The sequence below is a fragment of the Homalodisca vitripennis genome, chromosome 1, assembly GCF_021130785.1.
Source record: "Homalodisca vitripennis isolate AUS2020 chromosome 1, UT_GWSS_2.1, whole genome shotgun sequence".
Taxonomy (NCBI): domain Eukaryota; kingdom Metazoa; phylum Arthropoda; class Insecta; order Hemiptera; family Cicadellidae; genus Homalodisca; species Homalodisca vitripennis.
The window spans coordinates 126,962,227-126,980,563 of NC_060207.1; the positions used below are offsets into that span (position 1 = coordinate 126,962,227).

Consider the following 18,337-nt stretch of genomic DNA (forward strand, 5'->3'; position numbering starts at 1 on the left):
GTAAAAGCAATTATGATGTAATATGATGGGAGTCCTATAAAAATTTTAAAACATAAGTAGGCATACATGAGGTAGATATTATTTAAGTTCGTGGTAAATAGTATCAGAGTTTAACTTAATTATTATATCATGTTTGGCTCGTGTAGGAGCATTTCTGGTTCTATTTAATTATATACATAACGTCACAGCTGAATCTGCCTTGTCATCCCGATCAAGAAAACACAAATCTCAGATCACACAGGTCTCGGAAACTTACTTCGGTCAAAAAGCGTATATTTCTAGTCCTTGTCATATATTTCAGGTCTAAGATATTTCTAGTACTATAGTAGAGTTTGCCTTGTTGTTCTGACGAAGAAGAAATATATATATATATATATATATATATATATATATATATATATATATATATATATATATACTTACGAAGGACCGAGATGCCTACTTCGGTTAAATAGTGCCTACTTAAGACCATTTAAATTCACTTACCTACTATGTCACAGTTTAGCTTGCCATATTGCCTCGATCAAATTTTACAAACGTTCGATTATCTAGTTCTCGGAAATCTACTTTGGTCAAAATCGTGTTGACATAGTTGAGTTTACCGTGTCCTGACAAAGAAAATACACACATAATTAGAACTGAAAAGCCTATTATGACTTAGGAGAGAGTCCTACCTATTTACTATTTACTTTAGGTACAAGAGGGAAATTCTTATTAAGGTTTTGCAACTTTCCAAAATAATCGTTATTAAAGTTTTGCGTTACACTTGTTTTTTGGACTGTAGCCAGGGAAAGAATGAATCGTTGAGGCATGTTAGTATTCATTTCTCTGTTTTTCCATTAGCCATTGTTAAAATGTAATACAGTCGACTCTCGATAATTCGAAATTGGCGGGACATGCCAAAAAATTCGAATTAGTGAGAGTTTTGAATTACCGAGAGTTTCGATTTATTGAGAGGAAAAGAAAACTATTCGAATTACCAAGAGTTTTTTTATTAAACACACAATGTCATACGGCAAACTAACAAAACTTAAAGAACATTAATTTCTAATGATTAATTGAAAAAATCTGTTATCTTTGATTGCTTTTTCTTGTTGATTCGTGCCTCATCGACGACCTTGTTTAACACAAATAGTGCGTCGAACACTTCCGGCCCAACTTCTGTCAGCAAAGAAAAGAAAGAAAACAACTTTCACAGCGTATTTCGTAACAAATGCCGAAAATTACGTAATTTGTTGGTTGTATTATAACTTATGACATACAGTATTTATATTGAAGTTTTAAACTAAACAAACAGCTGATTTTACAGCCCTAAGACCCTAAGGTTAAAAAAAGTCTACGCTACTTTCGGACATCAAATTCAGTAAAAAAAATTATGGATAAATTGCAGTGTGGAGAATATGGCATTTTTAAATCAGTTTAACAAATTGATAGGCTAACTACAGTAGTTTATTGTGATGCTTTTACCTGGAGATAAAAATGGCGCAGCTTTTCTAAGGATGTGCTGGCTTCCTTCAGTGTGACAGGCGGGAACTCCTGGTCTTCCTCATCGTTATCAACATCAGGTTGTTCTTCATCTTTAGCGGCCAAGATGTCAGCATCAGTAAGGGTTCCCCATACTGCAACTTCGTCATCAACTTGCACAAAATCTTCAAATGGAACATCTCCTATTACAGGATGAGATTCCCAAGGTGTTGGCTGCACAACTTGAAGTTCTTCATCGGGTGTGTTAACACAGAATCCAGACTTACGAAAACAGTTAAATATTGTCGTTTGACTCACACTTTTCCACGCTGTTTCAACAATCAACATGGCTGTGAGAATAGAGATGTTTGGAGTTTCATTACTGTCAATTCCATCCAGTACAATCTTGACTATTTCATGTCTGTAAAATGCGTTGAAGTTTTGAATTATGCCTTGGTCTAGAGGCTGCAACTTGGATGTTGTATTTGGTGGAAAAAAGTGAAGTTTCACATTCGAGAGATTTGGAGGGTTGTTATGAACTGAACAGTTATCAAGGAATAAGAGGATTTCACGATTTTGTTTTTTCATGTCGCTGTTCAATGAATTTAACCACTCGTTAAACAACTCCGTTGTCATCCACGCCTTTTTGTTCGAGCGGTAGGTTACGGGAAATGACTGGATACCTTTTAAACACCTAGGTTTTGCTGCTTTCCCGATGAGGAGGGGCTTCAATTTTTCGGAACCATCCATATTAACAGTCAACAGAAGAGTTAACCTTTCCTTACTATGTTTCCCTCCGTGGCATTTCTCGTCTTTAAATGTAAATGTCTTGTCCAGCATGCATTTAAAGAATAAGCCGGTCTCGTCGGAGTTAAAAATGTTGTGTGGTTCATAACTTTCTGTTAAGCTGGACAACTCTACACGCCAATCGGAACACACACTGTCGCTAACGCTTGCGCTTTCCCCACAAACCTTTTTAAAAAATATACCATTACGTTTTTTGAAATTAGTCAACCAGCCTTCGCTTGCTGCAAAGCTGGGGATGCCAAGCTCTTTAGCATATGCCTTTGCCTTTTCTTTTAAAAGCGAACCTCCAACAGGAACATTTTTATCTCTACACTGTCTAAGCCATGTGACTAAACACTCTTCTAATCTAGGATATTCACCTTTTGTCGTTCTTTTTCTTCCTGCTACGGAACTCACTTCAACTATTTTTTGTTTATTTTTTAGAATGGTAGACAAGGTACTCGCAAGGATTTGAAATGTTTTTGCAACTTCCGACATCGCTTTACCACTTTCTACCGCCGCGATCACTTCTTTCTTTTCCGAAAGAGAAAGACATTTATATTTTTGCTTAGTAGCCATCACGACAAACACTTCTTACACACAACAAACACGACTTCCACACAACACGGCGCAAACATAACCAACACTGCAAAGAGTATGCTCTGGGACACAGGATGCAAAGTTTCTTGTTATGACAGGAATAAGTTGAAATGCGTGTTTCCCACCGGCCAACTCTCAATTCGAATTACAAAGAGTTCTGTCGAGTGAACTTCGAATTACTGCGTGTTCTGTATCGGCCTAACCTCAATTCGTTTACGTCATTTCGAATTATAGAGAGTTCCGCCGACAAGACTTCGAATTACTGCGTGTTCAAAATTAGTCTGTCCTCTGCGGTAAGTTCGAAATACCGAGTGTATCAAAATGCATTGAAAAATTTTGAAATAGCGAGAGTTTTCAAGGGACCGGCCTTTTTGTTCGAATTACCAAGAGTTTTGAATGATCGAATGTTTGAATTATCGAGAGTCGGCTGTATCATAATGTCAAGGAAGCCCGCCAGTTTAAAGTAACTTATGTGAAAACATTCATAACTTTGTTCATTAAGGTTAGTTTTATAACAGTATTTTAGATGATTTTAATTCGTCACTGGTGCAATCTGGAGTAAAATTTATATATTAATGTTTTATTTACTATCTGCATTACACTACCGATCAAGCACTGTTTACTTATTATTGATAAAATTCAAATGTAAATAGATGTTTCAGAAAGTTTGTTGAACTATAGCTGTCAACAGCTGTCAAAACACGTTTCGTTCTTATCATAACATTCGAATGTAAACAAACTAATTTTTCAATTTGAATTCGACTTTATTTGGTGAAATGAATGTGTTATGGGTGGTAAAAAGCACTCTAAATGTTAATTCAGACCAAAAGCTATACCTATTCCAAATTTCAGCACAATCCGTATAGCAGTTTCAGCGTGATTCGAGGACAAACCTCCAAACATCCAAATATCCAAACATTCAAACTTTCGCATTTATAATATTAGTAGGATACCTTAAAGGTAATTTTTTTGTTTTTATTATTGCGTTTTGCAATTTGGAATAGAAGACAAGTATTTTGACAAAAAGTGGTATGATAAAAGCACATTACATATTGGAATCATATCAATGAACAATGAAACTTCTTATAAAACTACCAAGACATGTATAACACAGTGGGTTGAGTGATAATATTATCCTTAAAAGTGATAATTCTGTAAATAAAGAGATTCTTTCTTCAAATTAAAACAGAAGCAGAATGCAGGTAGGCGGTTCTTCAATGACTTATTGCCATACTATTCCTGGATGAAAATAACAGCTTTCCATGAAGTTCAGCAAAACCTTTTATGAAAAGTAATGGAAATTTCCTTACCCAAGTCCAATTACTAGTTAAATTTTATAGGATAATGACTAACTTCGTCAGCACATTACTAGCTACAAAAGTAATATTCATAGGATGAATGAATCTATTCATCTCTATTTAATATATGAACATTTTGGCTAAAGTGAGAGAATTAATTGTTATTACAAATAAAGACAGCCAGTTATTGTAGACTGTACTCCTGATGTAAATAACAAAGAACAGATGCTTCTGACAATTAGATATGTTGACAAAGACCATGCAACAAATTAAATGTCAGGTATGGAAAGTTTTATTGATTATATGACAAAACTTACTGAGAAAGTTCTAAATACTTTCACTATAAAGATAAGTGTGGATCATATAATTGTGGACAACTGCAGGTGGCCAAATTTATGACAATGGGTCAAACATGGCTGGAATTTATCAGGGTATTCAAGCTAAGATTTTCCAAGAATTTTTTTCAAGCATTATTCATTCCATGTGAATGTCAGGATGTAAACCTAATTGTGGCTGATAGTGCAAAATCACCAGTAAATTTGTTAATAATCAATTATCTTACCTATAAGAAAAACTCAGATTATTTATTTTTCACTTGACATATGGTGAATTGAGTAGCTATATGCCAGGTGTTAATGCTTTATAACCAAGATTATTTTGTAGAAATATTATATGCAGATTTTGTTTCCTATGCATTAACAACATAGTGGCCTAATTTTCCCAAGCTAATATGCAAACACCATCTGGAAAAACTATTGACATTGAGAGTAAAAACGAATTAAAAACTAATAGTCTAGTTTTTGCCAAGGGTAAAAGGGTTTCCTTTCTGGCCTGCGAGGATAACATGTGTTAATAAGACAAAAAATAAGAACACAGCAAATTTTGACGTTATTTTCTTCTCAACGAATGAGATTGGACATATTAGTACTAATGATATATACAAATATAATGATGTAAACAAGTCGAAGTTTACTTTAGAATCCATTCCTAAAAGATATAAGGATAGTTATGAAAAAGCCCTAATTGAGATTGAGAAATCATAGCAAGAATTAATTAAGTCAAATCAGTCACCTTTACCTTCAAGTAAAAAAACTCCATTAAATAGGCTGAAAACAAGATCAATGACCAGTGGGACAAAAGGCTGTGTAAATCCAATTTCCCAACAATCTCCAATAAAAACTCCTGTAAACCTAGTGTTAGAAAATTCTCCAGTTAGTTGTAATACTCAAACTAATACTGATGGAAAAATAACTATGAGCTTATCGATTTTGGAAAATGACTGGATAACAGATGAAACTATTCAATTGTATTATGACTCGCTTGCTGTATCTGTGTTGCGATCAAACAACAAAATATTTTTAATGATTACTGTGGTTACTCAAGCAATCAAATGCCTTGAAGACTTTGACCATCTTCTTAAACCACTACATTTATCTGAGAAAACACTTATATTTTTTCCTATATATGACCTTCAGCAAAAAGTAGATAAACTTGATCCAGAAGATACAAAGAATCTGTACAAACAAAATGGATCTCACTGGAGCTTACTGGTCTTTGTGAGAAGCATAGAAAAGTTCCTTTATTTTGACTCAAGTGGCACATACAATATAAAACATGCTCAAGAAATTGCCAATAAAGTTCAAAACTATGTTGGAACAGTGAGAACAATTCCCTTTCATATTGTTTCGGTTCCACAGCAACCAAACTCTGTTGATTGTGGTGTGTACCTCACTCTCTTCACAGACATAATTTTACAATTGGAAAGTAGGGGAGTCTTGGATACCTTGGGATCAGCAAGTAGCAGGTTGCCTTGTGCTATTGATAGGTCGGACGTTTTCACTAAACGAGTCCAATTGGCCTTTTTGTGGCACAATTACCAACACCTTCAGTATGATTCTCAGACAATCTCGGATATGATGTTCAAATCCATTCAGCTACAACATAAAGTAGATTCTACAATGGATATTCACAATAATGTTACTGCCTATCATCCAGAACATAAAAATCATCCTACAAGATGTGAAAAGTGGAAAACCATAGAAAACACAAGAGACACTAATTCCTGTTTTACAAATGAATATTTCAATATTATTACATCCAATAGTTTCAGCGTACTACAAGAAGAAGAAGGACAACGTGCAAATGATTCTTTAAAGGAAAATCACACAATAAAAAACCACACAATTAATAACCACACAATTAATAAGCAATTGGTCAAAAATCGTTTTACTTTAAACCACTGTGTTAAGGAACAAGTAAAGGCAGAACTCTATGCTGATAGTCAAGGAAGAGATCTTCCGGAGATTGTGGGTCGGTGCAGCAGGGGGAAAATATATATGGATGGTTTAGTTAAACCAGGTGCTGATATCCAGTATGTGTATGATCAAGCATCAAAATCACTGAATAGACCACTTGTCTTAATAGCTGGGACCAATGACATATCAAGCAAATCATCGAATGTCATATACAAAAATATAGAAAGCAGACTAGTGGAGCTTAGTAAATCAAGACCTGTGTGTATCACTACCATCCCTCCTCGTTTCGATAAAGAGCAGAATGATACAATACATTACAATTTAGCCTTGGCAAACAGGCACATTAAAGACCTTGTATCAAAACTGGAAAACGTTGAGCTCATTGATCTTGATACATTTAAAAGAAAACCACTTCTCACGCCAAGGCATGCACCTTAATTACAGTGGTAAAAGGAAACTGGCTTTTATGATTAGTGATTTTTTACTAAACATCACTTCAGAAAATCAGAAGATGATCCAAGAAGCTAACAATGATGGTCTTAAGAAAAAAAACTGCTTGGAAAACAGGCTTATAACAATAACTGATATGAACATGGCAGATGTTATTAGGCATTTCAGATACAAGAAAAATGTAGGTTTTGCCCACAGCATCTCGGGCGACTTTTATCACCCACGTCATATGTCAGCGGGAGTGGCTGCTGTCTTCGGGAGGCTGTTTGGAAGACCTGAAACCTCTCAGTGCCTTACCGACCATTTAGCAGTACAGGATAAAACAAATTGTGCCTCTGTCTTCAGTTTGATTACTAAAAGTAGATATTTTGGTAAACCAGCAAAGCACGACTATGATATTGCTTTTGGTGACCTAGCTCACAACTTTAAGAAAAGGCGACTAAATCATTTAATATGTTCACCAATAGGCTGTGTGCGGGACAAAATAGAGCTGACCCATTTCATTGACAATCTTCTCAACAGAAAACTAAAGCAAAAATCACAATAGTGTCATATTTTCAAAAATCACACCGTGTTCTTAGAAATGGACTCTCTCATGATGAATTCTTAAAACAAATAGAAAACATAATCAATATAAAATGTAGTTTTTTAAAACCATCACAAAAGTTTAACAACACTTCCTTGGAGGCAGTCAACCCCACTACAGCTCAAGCAGAGATGATGACAAGCAGAACCTCCACTCCTACAGCAGCAGCAAACGAAATATCACATGCTACAACACAGTGCGAACAAGTGAAAGTGGTTCCAGGTGTCTTCACATTCAGTGAGATGCTCAAGCAGAGCAATACGATCAGTGCTGAGAGTGCAAACACAAGTCCTGTATGTGCCATCAGTGAGAATAGTTTGCTTAAAAAAGTAAATAAAATTGTAAATAGTAGTTTTAAGTCTGATCATTTTAATTCAGATTGTTGTGTAGTTGATAGTCCAGTAGACCTGAACAGTTCGGATCAGTTTAATCTGAATTTAAATAATAGTGTATATAAATTATCCGCTTCCTCTTTAAACTCCCTGACAAAACAACTTCCAGAAAAACCCTGACACATTCAAATCAAAATTCTAAAGTAAAAGTTTTGCATCAAAATATTCAACATTTGAAGTCTAGAATCGAACCTTTAGAAATTATTATAGAAGAATTAGAACCCCATATTATAGTTTTATCTGAACACGATATGAAAGAAGATGAATTAGGCCGATTGAATATAAACAACTTTATTATAAATTCCTATTTCTGTACACAAATTTGTAGTAAGGGTGGAATAATGATTTTAAGTAGACGAGATTTGAGGTGGAAGCGGGTGGTTTTACCTAATAAATTAAACAAATATTTAATAGAAGAAAAGCAATTTGAATTTTGTATTTCTAAATATAATATAAGGAATTATAACTTTATTATGGTAGGTTTATATAGATCTCCAGCATCTTGTGTAAAAATATTTTTGGATAAATTAAGTCAACTTCTAAATTATTTAATCAAATTATATAAAGGTTGCTCTGTTTTTTTGTGCTGGAGATACAAATATAAATGTTTTAGTTAATTCTAAGGAGCAGACAATGCTGAAAAACATGTTGGCTAGTCATAATATGGAATATTTAGTCAAGTTTCCAACTAGAGTAACAAACATTTCAGAAACCGCTATTGATAATTTCTTTGCCAAAAAGCGTTTACGAAATATAATTTCTGTAGAAGGATGTGTAACATGTCTCTCAGATCATGATGGACAAATTCTGGAATTCGGATGCCCAGAACATACCGTAAATAATAATACTTTTACAATTGTTCAAAAACGTTGTTACTCGCAAGAAAATCTACAGACTTTTTCTTATTTGTTATCAAAAGAATCGTGGTATGATATATATTTTTGTTCAGTTGAGGAAAAATATGATAAATTTGATTACTTACTCAAATTCTATTTCAATCAAGCATCCCCCATGAAAACAATTAAACAGAGAAATTCAAATAATAAATGGATAACATATGCGTTAAAAGAAGAAAAAACCAACCTGGTTCAGTTAAGTAAACAATTTAGACAATCTAAAGATAAAGACACAAACACAAAATTGAAAAGAAAACTGATGGATTATAGGAAAAACATTAATGAAACAAAAAAAAGCATATTACAATGATAAGATTCTCAAGTTGGAAAATATTGTAAAAACAGTATGGGGCATAATTAACTCTGAAGTAGGAAGCAAAAACTGTCAAAAACATTATGATAACTTTAAAATTAAAGTAGGTAATAAAACATTAACAGACCCTACAGATATTGGAAACAGTTTTAATGATTATTTTGTAAATATGGTTGATTTATCTGGCCAACATAGTATCCAGCATGTCTGCCTTGATGAGACATCTAACGAATTTTCAAATGATAATTTAAGAAAACCAACTTTTAGATTTAAACCTGTGACTGCTAGGGATGTCAATAATGTATTAAGCTTAATGAAAAATAATTATTCAAGTGGAATTGATGAAATACCAGTTATACTTTTAAAATCTGCTAGAGAACATCTGTGTGAAATACTAGCACATTTAATAAATTCATCATTTATATCTGGCATCTTCCCTGATAAATTAAAAATAGCCAAAATTTTTCCGATCCATAAAAAAGATGACAAAAAAGAAATGTCAAATTACCATCCAGTATCTCTACTTCCCTCAACATCAAAAATTTATGAAAGAATCGTTCACTCTCAGCTAATGGCGTTTTTAGAGGAACATAATCTATTAGACGATAACCAGCATGGATTCCGTACTGGTAGATCTACAATAAGTGCTGCAGTACCAATATTTAGAGTCGATAATAGATTCTGTTGATAAAGGGGAACATGCACTAGGTATTTTTATGGACCTTTCAAAGGCTTTCGATAGCGTAGACCACTCAATTTTAATTAAGAAATTAAATTGTTTAGGAATAAATTCAACAAATTTAAAATGGTTTCAATCTTACCTTAATAATAGATTTCAATATGTAGAAATTCCTTCGATATCCTTACCAAATAAAATCTCAAAAGTATCCTCCAAACTTAAAAAAATAGTTTTTGGAGTTCCGCAAGGTTCAATTTTAGGACCATTGCTATTCTTGTGTTACTTGAAAGATATGCACCTTAGCTTAAAACACATTCCCCAAGAAAACCTGTGTTTATATGCAGATGATGCAAACCTCAAATTATCATCTAATTCAGTAGATGAGATAGAGAGGCTTTCATATTTGGAATTGAATAACATTAATTCCTTTTTAAATGAAAACAGTTTAAAATTAAATATAAATAAAACAAATTATATATCTTTTAAAACCCAACAAAAAAAGGAAATAATTGAGCCAATGATCATAGTAAATAACCAACTAGTAACAAAGAATCAGAGTACCAAATTCTTAGGTCTGACTATTGATGAAAATCTAAATTGGGATCAACACGTACAATTGTTGATTACAAAATTAAACTCGGGAATTTATGCTTTGATGAAGATGTCTTTTATCTGTAGCACTGATACATTGAGGACAATCTATTTCTCTTATATACACTCTTATATTGCATATGGCCTCTGTTTGTATGGTGCTACGAAAAAATCAAATCTTGATGAAATTCTCCGGATACAGAAAAAATCTCTGAGAATTATGTTAGGACTAAAAATAAATGATTCTGTGAAAGAATATTTTAAGGAATTCAAAATTTTAACTGTCTATGGTCAATATATAATGGATACAATTATGTGCTCTAAAATTAAAAACTTAAATACTGGTATGACCAACGTAATTCATTTGTACAATACACGTAATAAAAATGATATTTTAATACCTCACCATAGGCTAAATTTTTACACAAAAAAACCAACATACATTGGATCCAAATTTCCTAAATCCATTCCACTTGCTATCAAACAAGAAACAGAACTTAAAATATTTAAAAGAAAGCTTAAGGCATACTTGATAGACAAGGCTTTATATTCATTAGATGAATATTTTGATTTGCAAATCAGGTAGTTTTATTTTAGTTTTATTATAGGCTTATTTTATATTAGTTTTTAGCTAGTTTAAACTGACACTATTCAAATGTTACATCATTGTAACTAAAATGAATAAAGATTTTTTGACTTTGACTTGACTACTACTCAGTATTTTGCAGCCTTTATTTGTAATATTTGCAAAATCTACCAAACAATGTTACATACTCAGTGAACACATTCAGAACCTGACATTGAAGCAAGTTTGTGAAAGACAATGGTAGGCACAGCGCTTTTCATTTTGTATGCTACCAGTACATAGAGGTGCAAAACTAATATAATGCCCTTGTGAAACTTGCAGATAATATTGATGGTGCTGCAACTGCAACAAAGGCCCACACATTAACTAACTATGTGGATGAGTTCTCTTTCTTGTACAAATATATAAAAAAAATGTAGCAAGATATGTTATGTGCAATGAATTAACTAAGCAATATACTTCAAGAGAAAACTGCTGATATTCCACAAGTATTAGACCAAATTGAAATGTATGTGGATTACTTAAAATCCTATAGAGTTAGGGGTAAGTTATAGAGTAAAGGGAGTACAGATGCATTCATGATAGAAAAATAAAATGTTCAAGAGTTAGAGATTGATACCATTATTATAGAAGTCTCAATGTAAAAAATTGTTTAAGCAGCTGTTCATTTACGAAGACTGGTGTACCTCAGATCTTTCCTAGAGAAATGTTTAAACAATATTTTACCCTCTATAGTTAACACTACAACTGCATATATTATAATAGAACATTCAAGTTAACTCATAAAACACCAAGATAAACAGAGATTTCTGTTTATCACAGAAAGAAAAGAACTAGAACAAAACTGTAATTAGCTTTAAATTCATCCTACTAGCAATGGTGGCATTAGCAAAGAATGAGATATTCAGTGAATTATTTTATTTAACAATGTACAGCTTGAGCTTATACGAGTATGGACCACAAGGATTTGTTTACTCATCTTTGAATAAGACGGTATTATTAACAAGCTGGCTAGTGACAATGTGGCTAGTGATGAACAAAGCTTCAGTCCGTTCAAGCTAATTAAAATGTATCTGCAATTGATTTGTTCCTCCAAGAAAGGCTCAGTGACTCAGCAATCCTTTTAATAGTAAATGAAGTGACAAAAAAATTATGATTTAAAGAGATTTTGTGCAACTTTACAAATTCTAAAGCTAGGGTAGTCTAATTATACTACTTTGTATTTGTTTTCCAAATGAAGCATACCAGTGTTTCTCAACGGGTGTGCCATAAGATTGCATAGGTGTGCCAAGGAGGGACAGTTATGCTGGTAAAATAATGGAAACATCATTTTATTCTAGCACATTTATTTTCACAAATAGTACAAAAATTAAGGTTTGCAAGTAGAACAAACGTTTTTTCTTGCCATAAGTATGTCATATTATCATTTCCTAGAAATATGTTTTAGAACTAAGTATTAATGGAAAACTTGAGCTTATACAATAGTTCCAATATGTGGTCAAATTTTAGACAAACACACACGCATTTCTTGATCGATGGAGAGAAGTCTGTCCAGTGTATTTTTTTATATACTCATCAAAGCCGAGAACCCTACCTTGTAAAAGTAGGTTATTGAAAAACATAATAATATATTAATTGCTTCCACTCCTGTTACAGGATACAGGATGTTTGTCGACAACAGCTAAAAACCAATAAGTCGTAGTTGTTTATATTTAAGTTGTAATGTTCGATCCGTCTGAAGATCTGCAAGCTGCTCTTCTTTCTCAAGACCAGAATGTATTCTGATGGCATAGCTGCCCAAGAAAAAAGGATAGTGCACCAATCAAACTTTTCAACAGTTATATTAGGAAAATACTGTACCATGTTGTTCTCAAGAGCCGTGAGATGGTCTAAAATTATTTTAGCAGTTGTATCGCCTTGTGGGTCTACTTCAAAAGTCAGAGAAACACATTTACATTGTTTGTTGCCACATGCTGTTCCCATATCTGAAGTTTCCTTAAGAACCCTTTGAGTTTATCACTTGATATCATCAGGACATATTCTTCCTGTCCTTGCATACTCTCATTTAGGTAATTTAAATGACAAAAAAATATCAGCTAAGTTAGCTACTTTGGCCCACCACTCTGTGTCTGGATTTTCAACACTCAACAGACTTAATAACTCTTTTTTAAGTTCATAAACCCTCTGCAGCAAATATTTACCTTTACATAGCCAATATATCTCTGTATGATGATCCAGAGTATCATGTTTAGATTCTACTTCCTGGCACATTTGTTTGAGAAGTCTTGTTTTAACAGCCTTCAACTTTACAAAATGTACCATATACACCACTAGGCCAAAACACTTTTAAGTTCTGTAGCAATTGTCTTCACCACTAGAACTTCTCGATGTATAAAGCAATGTGTTGATCCAACTTTTGGAAAATATTGCTTAACTTTATCAACAAATCCTTTCAATCTTCCAGTCATAGCTGGCGCACCACAGGTACAAACAGAAAGACAGTGTTTCAAAGTCAGCTCATTTTGTTATAAAGTACTGGATATAGATTCATATATGTCTTCTCCAGTTGATGTTTTGGGTAATTCAGAACTCTCCAGAATTGTTCTATAATTGAACTGTCATCAACAAATCAACTGATGTAACTTAGCAATTGGCATTTTTTACTAATATCTGTCAATTCATCGAGCTGAAGTAAAAATATTCTACCATCACTTAGCTTTCCACGTATATTTCACTGGATGTCTGAAGACATATCATTAATATGCCATGATGTAGTATCATTTGATAGCGCAACCAAATTTATTTATTTCTCTGCACTGTCACCCAACATATACTTAACTTTTTCTTTACAGGCCCGTAAAATTACATCTTCTGCAATAGTGTGAGGCAGCATTTTTGTAAGCTACTATGAGTATTTCAAAGACTTCATAGCTCACCAGTTGTGATTTCTCACTAATAGTAGCTTTTAGTACCATAGTTTTTGTTTGTTTTTCTTCTGATGACAAGAGTCTGCTAAAATAAATCTTGTCATTCCTAGATATATGGCTATGTTTTGTGTTAAAATGTCTTTTTAGTTTATGGACATGAATGTATAGCTAAGTTTTTCTCCACAAATTATACGTTGTGGTACAGGACGGTTCTCAGGACCACTAAATGTAAACCCAAAGCTTAAATAATAACTGTCAGGGTAGTTACAGATTGTAGCAGTAGGAGTTGTATGTTTTCCTGTGTCTATCTCACAACACGAGCAATTAGCAGAGTCATCATCATTACTGTTACAATTTTAAGATTCTGGTACTGTTCTATCTTCAACTTTTCTCTTTTTAATTATAAACTTATACATTCTGCAGGTTACAATAAAACCAATAATTAACATAAACAACACATTCAAACTAAAACCAGAATTTTTAAGAACAAAGGCGAAACCCAGTTACGGTGTGTCGCACGTACAAGTGACTGACTGCTACTGGAACAGACGATGCAACAGCTGACTTGATGGCTAGACTGATGCTCTCACATTGTTGCCAAATCTACTTTTAACACCACTCGCATTGTTGCACAACTCGCACGTTAATCTGACGCTCACTTTCCCTCGCTGCACAAGTCAAAACTGAGTAGGTTTTTTACCTATACATTTACTGTGCCATGGAAACTGTTGATATACTGTAGTGTGTTGTGAATAAAAAAATGTTGAGAAACACTGACCTATACTACAACTATTATTTTAAGTTACAAACAGCTCTTAGCACGGTTGTTCTAATTACTAACTATTTTATAATTGTTATTCCTTTGTTTTAATTTGTGTGTACATTATACAAGTGTAAACTTTATAAGTTTCTAAAGGTTTTTAGTGGTAACATACAAAGAACTGGTGATGAGAAGGGAGGGGAAATGACTAGGTAGTCTGATAAAGGTGTGTTAGATTTATGGGAGAATGCTTTACCAAACCTTGGTGCTCATTCAAGACAGACCAAAATCCATTTTTTTTATATGATAGTCCACGTAAAACATAATTTCTTTGTTGCTATTTGTTATTTTGTAATTAATTAATGACAATAGCTACATAGAAAAGAAACAAAATATTAAAAATTCTTTGTTAAACTTACCAAAAGTAACATTTTAAAACTTTACTTCATTTGCTATTATCTTGAGGAAAACTCTTAAACTGAGAATAAACATACTCAAAAAAAGAGTATTTTAAAATAGTATTGGCATTTGAGAGCATCAATAAGCAGCAAAAATTAATAAAGATACAGACACTCTTGAATGTCATTGGTAGGTTACTACAAAATAGGTTTATTTATCTTCTGTAAACCTAAGGAAAGATCATAACTTGATTTTTAAACATCAGTTTTAAATGCTATAAAATTCATGTACCTCCATAAAATGTTTTCTAAAGTCAAAGTTTATTCTTCTGGGAGGAAATTCTTCGTTATACTCTTCACAAGAAATGTAGCTCATGTTTTTGAAGTCTTCATTACTAGCAGTCATTGATCTAAAACAGTTGATCTATATTACAACATAATAGATTTTTTTTTTCTTTTTTGTGAGTACAATACAAACAAAGACATAGCTGCCGCATTAATATTTAGCACAGTAAAATGTAAATTTCATAGTTGGTTGAACTGAAAAGGATTTTAGCCCTCCAGTTGATGACCTATGGCACTGACATTCATCAGCACCAATTGTGAGCTAATGAAGACAGCATACCCATCAGTCAAAGTTTCAATGTTTGTATGTAATAGCTATAGCTTCTATTGAAATATTTGCTTTGTGTTGTATCATCGTATCTATGCTATTACATTTTATTATCTCTGTCTGTTTGTCTGTCCATCTGTATAATATTTCTATAACTAACTGACCCATAGACTTCACATTTTGCATAAAGTTTCATTTCTATATAGGCATCACCAAGTTTGATTATGGTGCATGTCACTCCATGGGATTCGGCTTAGTGTTAGTGAACATGTTTACATTGGTAATCATGTTAGTATTGACAAAATTGTACAATAAAAACAAATTATTAAACAACCAGAGTACAGTTGTTTGCTACTTTAAACATGTGACATAGTAACTCTTGTAATGAGGTTACTTTATATAACAGCTATGGTAGGAAGGATTTATTCAATGTGAATGTTGAGTTTAGTTCCAGTTCACCTTCCACTTGAATCTGGAGTCATTTCTATCTGAAAAGATAAAAAAAAAGTCGTTGACATAGAAGCTGAAAACTAACTTCCTACACTAAGCAAAAGGTGAACTGGAGTTCACAAAAGGTGAACTCAACATTCACATTGAATAAACTCTTCCCGCCATAATGTGTTATATGTAGGAAACTTAATTTCTCCACCGTGCTTTGTGATTGTGCCTAAAACATCATAGTGCACTCAATTGTGCACCTAATGAGACAATGAGAAAACCTCTTCACCTAGATTACACTAGACTCTGATGTCAAAACAGTGCCAAGAGTTGGTTTTCAGCTTCTGCATCACTGGACTTTTTTTGGGTCTCTTCAGATGAATACTGATGAACTCAAGATTCCAGGAGTCTAGTTTGTGACAGCCTCAAATTTCGTACACTACATTAAGTGGAAGGTGTATTGGAGCTACACTCAACACTCACATTACTCGAGGTTACTTTGTTGGATTAGTCAGTAAGTTTTTTGTTACGTTTTGTACATGTACTTCAATACTTTGTTGCATCAGTTTATTTGTACATTAGAACCTCACTAAACTGACAGTTTGTCGGAGTCGCCAGTCTCTGATGTTTCAAGTACAATTTTATCTAATTTATCTGTCAAAATACATGTCTATTGAACTGTCTGTGTGTCTTGAAATATTGCATGTAACTTCATTTCTACATATACAAGAATGAGTTTGATGAAGGTGCAATTGCATCCATTGGATTTGAGTTCACATTCACAGAATTCTACATTAATGTTATTAGTTCAGATTAGTAAGAATCTACAAGGTTTTGAAATAGATTTGTATTTCTGTATATGTAGATTTTTTATGTGTATAAAAAACCAAAACTTACTTGATGGCAAGAATTGAACGAACAATTACATCAAAATAAAATGCAGCTACTATCTCCGGTTGTGCAGTCAGGGAATATGCGGTACGCAACGTATTGATCTGCTCAAAGCCACTCTGGTCAAGCTCTGGTTTCACAAACAATATTGTTGCGTTTGAACAACTACACTTGAGTTGCCCTTTCTCCTGCAAAGTATGGTTATAGTATGTTACAAAGATGGATGGCACTATTTGAAATAACAAAAGAAAGTCTGAAAAAAAACTACAATCAGTTTGGAACATGATCTGCATTGTCTCTTGTGAGTTTTAAGTTCATATAGTAACATATCCTAGATGGGGAAAACTAAGAAATATATTCTAGGAAATTTTGTTATAGTTCAGTAGAAATAAGTCCCATTTTATCGTATATCACATGTTTTGTTTCTTTGATAACACATTCATTCTCAGTAATACCACAATCTCACAGGAATCATGTAGGATCATTTACAAAAACTTTTATTTTTAACATTTTTTAGAATATATCAATTACAAAATATTAGCAATATAAATTAATGTATCAACAAACACAATTTCTGATTGTGATCAAAATTTGCATGCTTGTATTTTATATGCTCTGAAGTGAAGACTATCCATTCAATTAAAAGTGTTGGGTGTTTACAAGTTAATTTGTTAAACGTTTTTTTTTTCTAAATGGACATTTTTTATTTAAATTATAAAATACAATGATATTTACACAACATATTTTTATCTACTTATGACTACTTAGAGCAAAATGAAATTGTTTATAAAAGTAAATGTTATGTTCCATACATTTATAATTATTTATATATACTCTAGTAACATTTCAGTGGTTGCATTTGTAAATCTTTGAAAATAATATATTAAACTTCCAGCCAATTGGACATTAATTAGCATTTAGCCATATGCCTACCAGTATAAAACTAAATTAAAGACACCTAAATTATAAAATAAAACTAATGAATTTTGAAATGAAGACCAAAATCGAAAGGTTTTGAGGGATACTAAACAAAGCTTCAATAAATGCATCAAATAAGACAGTCAATCGATTTCATTATTATTTTAATATTCAACTTACACTTAAACATGTCAGAAGGCTAATTTTTGAAATAAACAAAACTTATCAAATTAAAACAACTTTGAGCTGATTAAATATTAACTCATTTATCAGATTAAATTATTTACATAATCTCAAATAAACAACAAACAATTTATTTACAAATATCTCTTAAAACTTTGTTTAAAAACCGAAACAAAAAACTGTGCAAGTAGATCATAGCAAAGGCTATTATAACTGAAATGTTAAGGCCCCCTCTGAAAAGCACTTGTATCATGACAATGAAGTTGTACTTCCTACTTGTGCCATAGTGTGTAATGAACCATTTGTCATAAAC

At 32.8% G+C, this 18,337-nt stretch overlaps 1 protein-coding gene across 1 annotated transcript in view; it reads right to left on the bottom strand.

The window, feature by feature from the left end:
* LOC124371059 (ionotropic receptor 25a-like) overlaps positions 1–18,337 on the bottom strand; it is an 87,481-nt gene that overhangs the window by 47,066 nt on the left and 22,078 nt on the right. Inside the window, exons 7-8 of the mRNA XM_046829373.1 lie at positions 16,930–17,111; positions 15,274–15,391 (exon numbers count right to left, since the gene is read on the bottom strand). Of these exons, the coding sequence (XP_046685329.1) occupies positions 15,274–15,391; positions 16,930–17,111 (300 nt within the window). The remainder of the gene's footprint in view (positions 1–15,273; positions 15,392–16,929; positions 17,112–18,337) is intronic.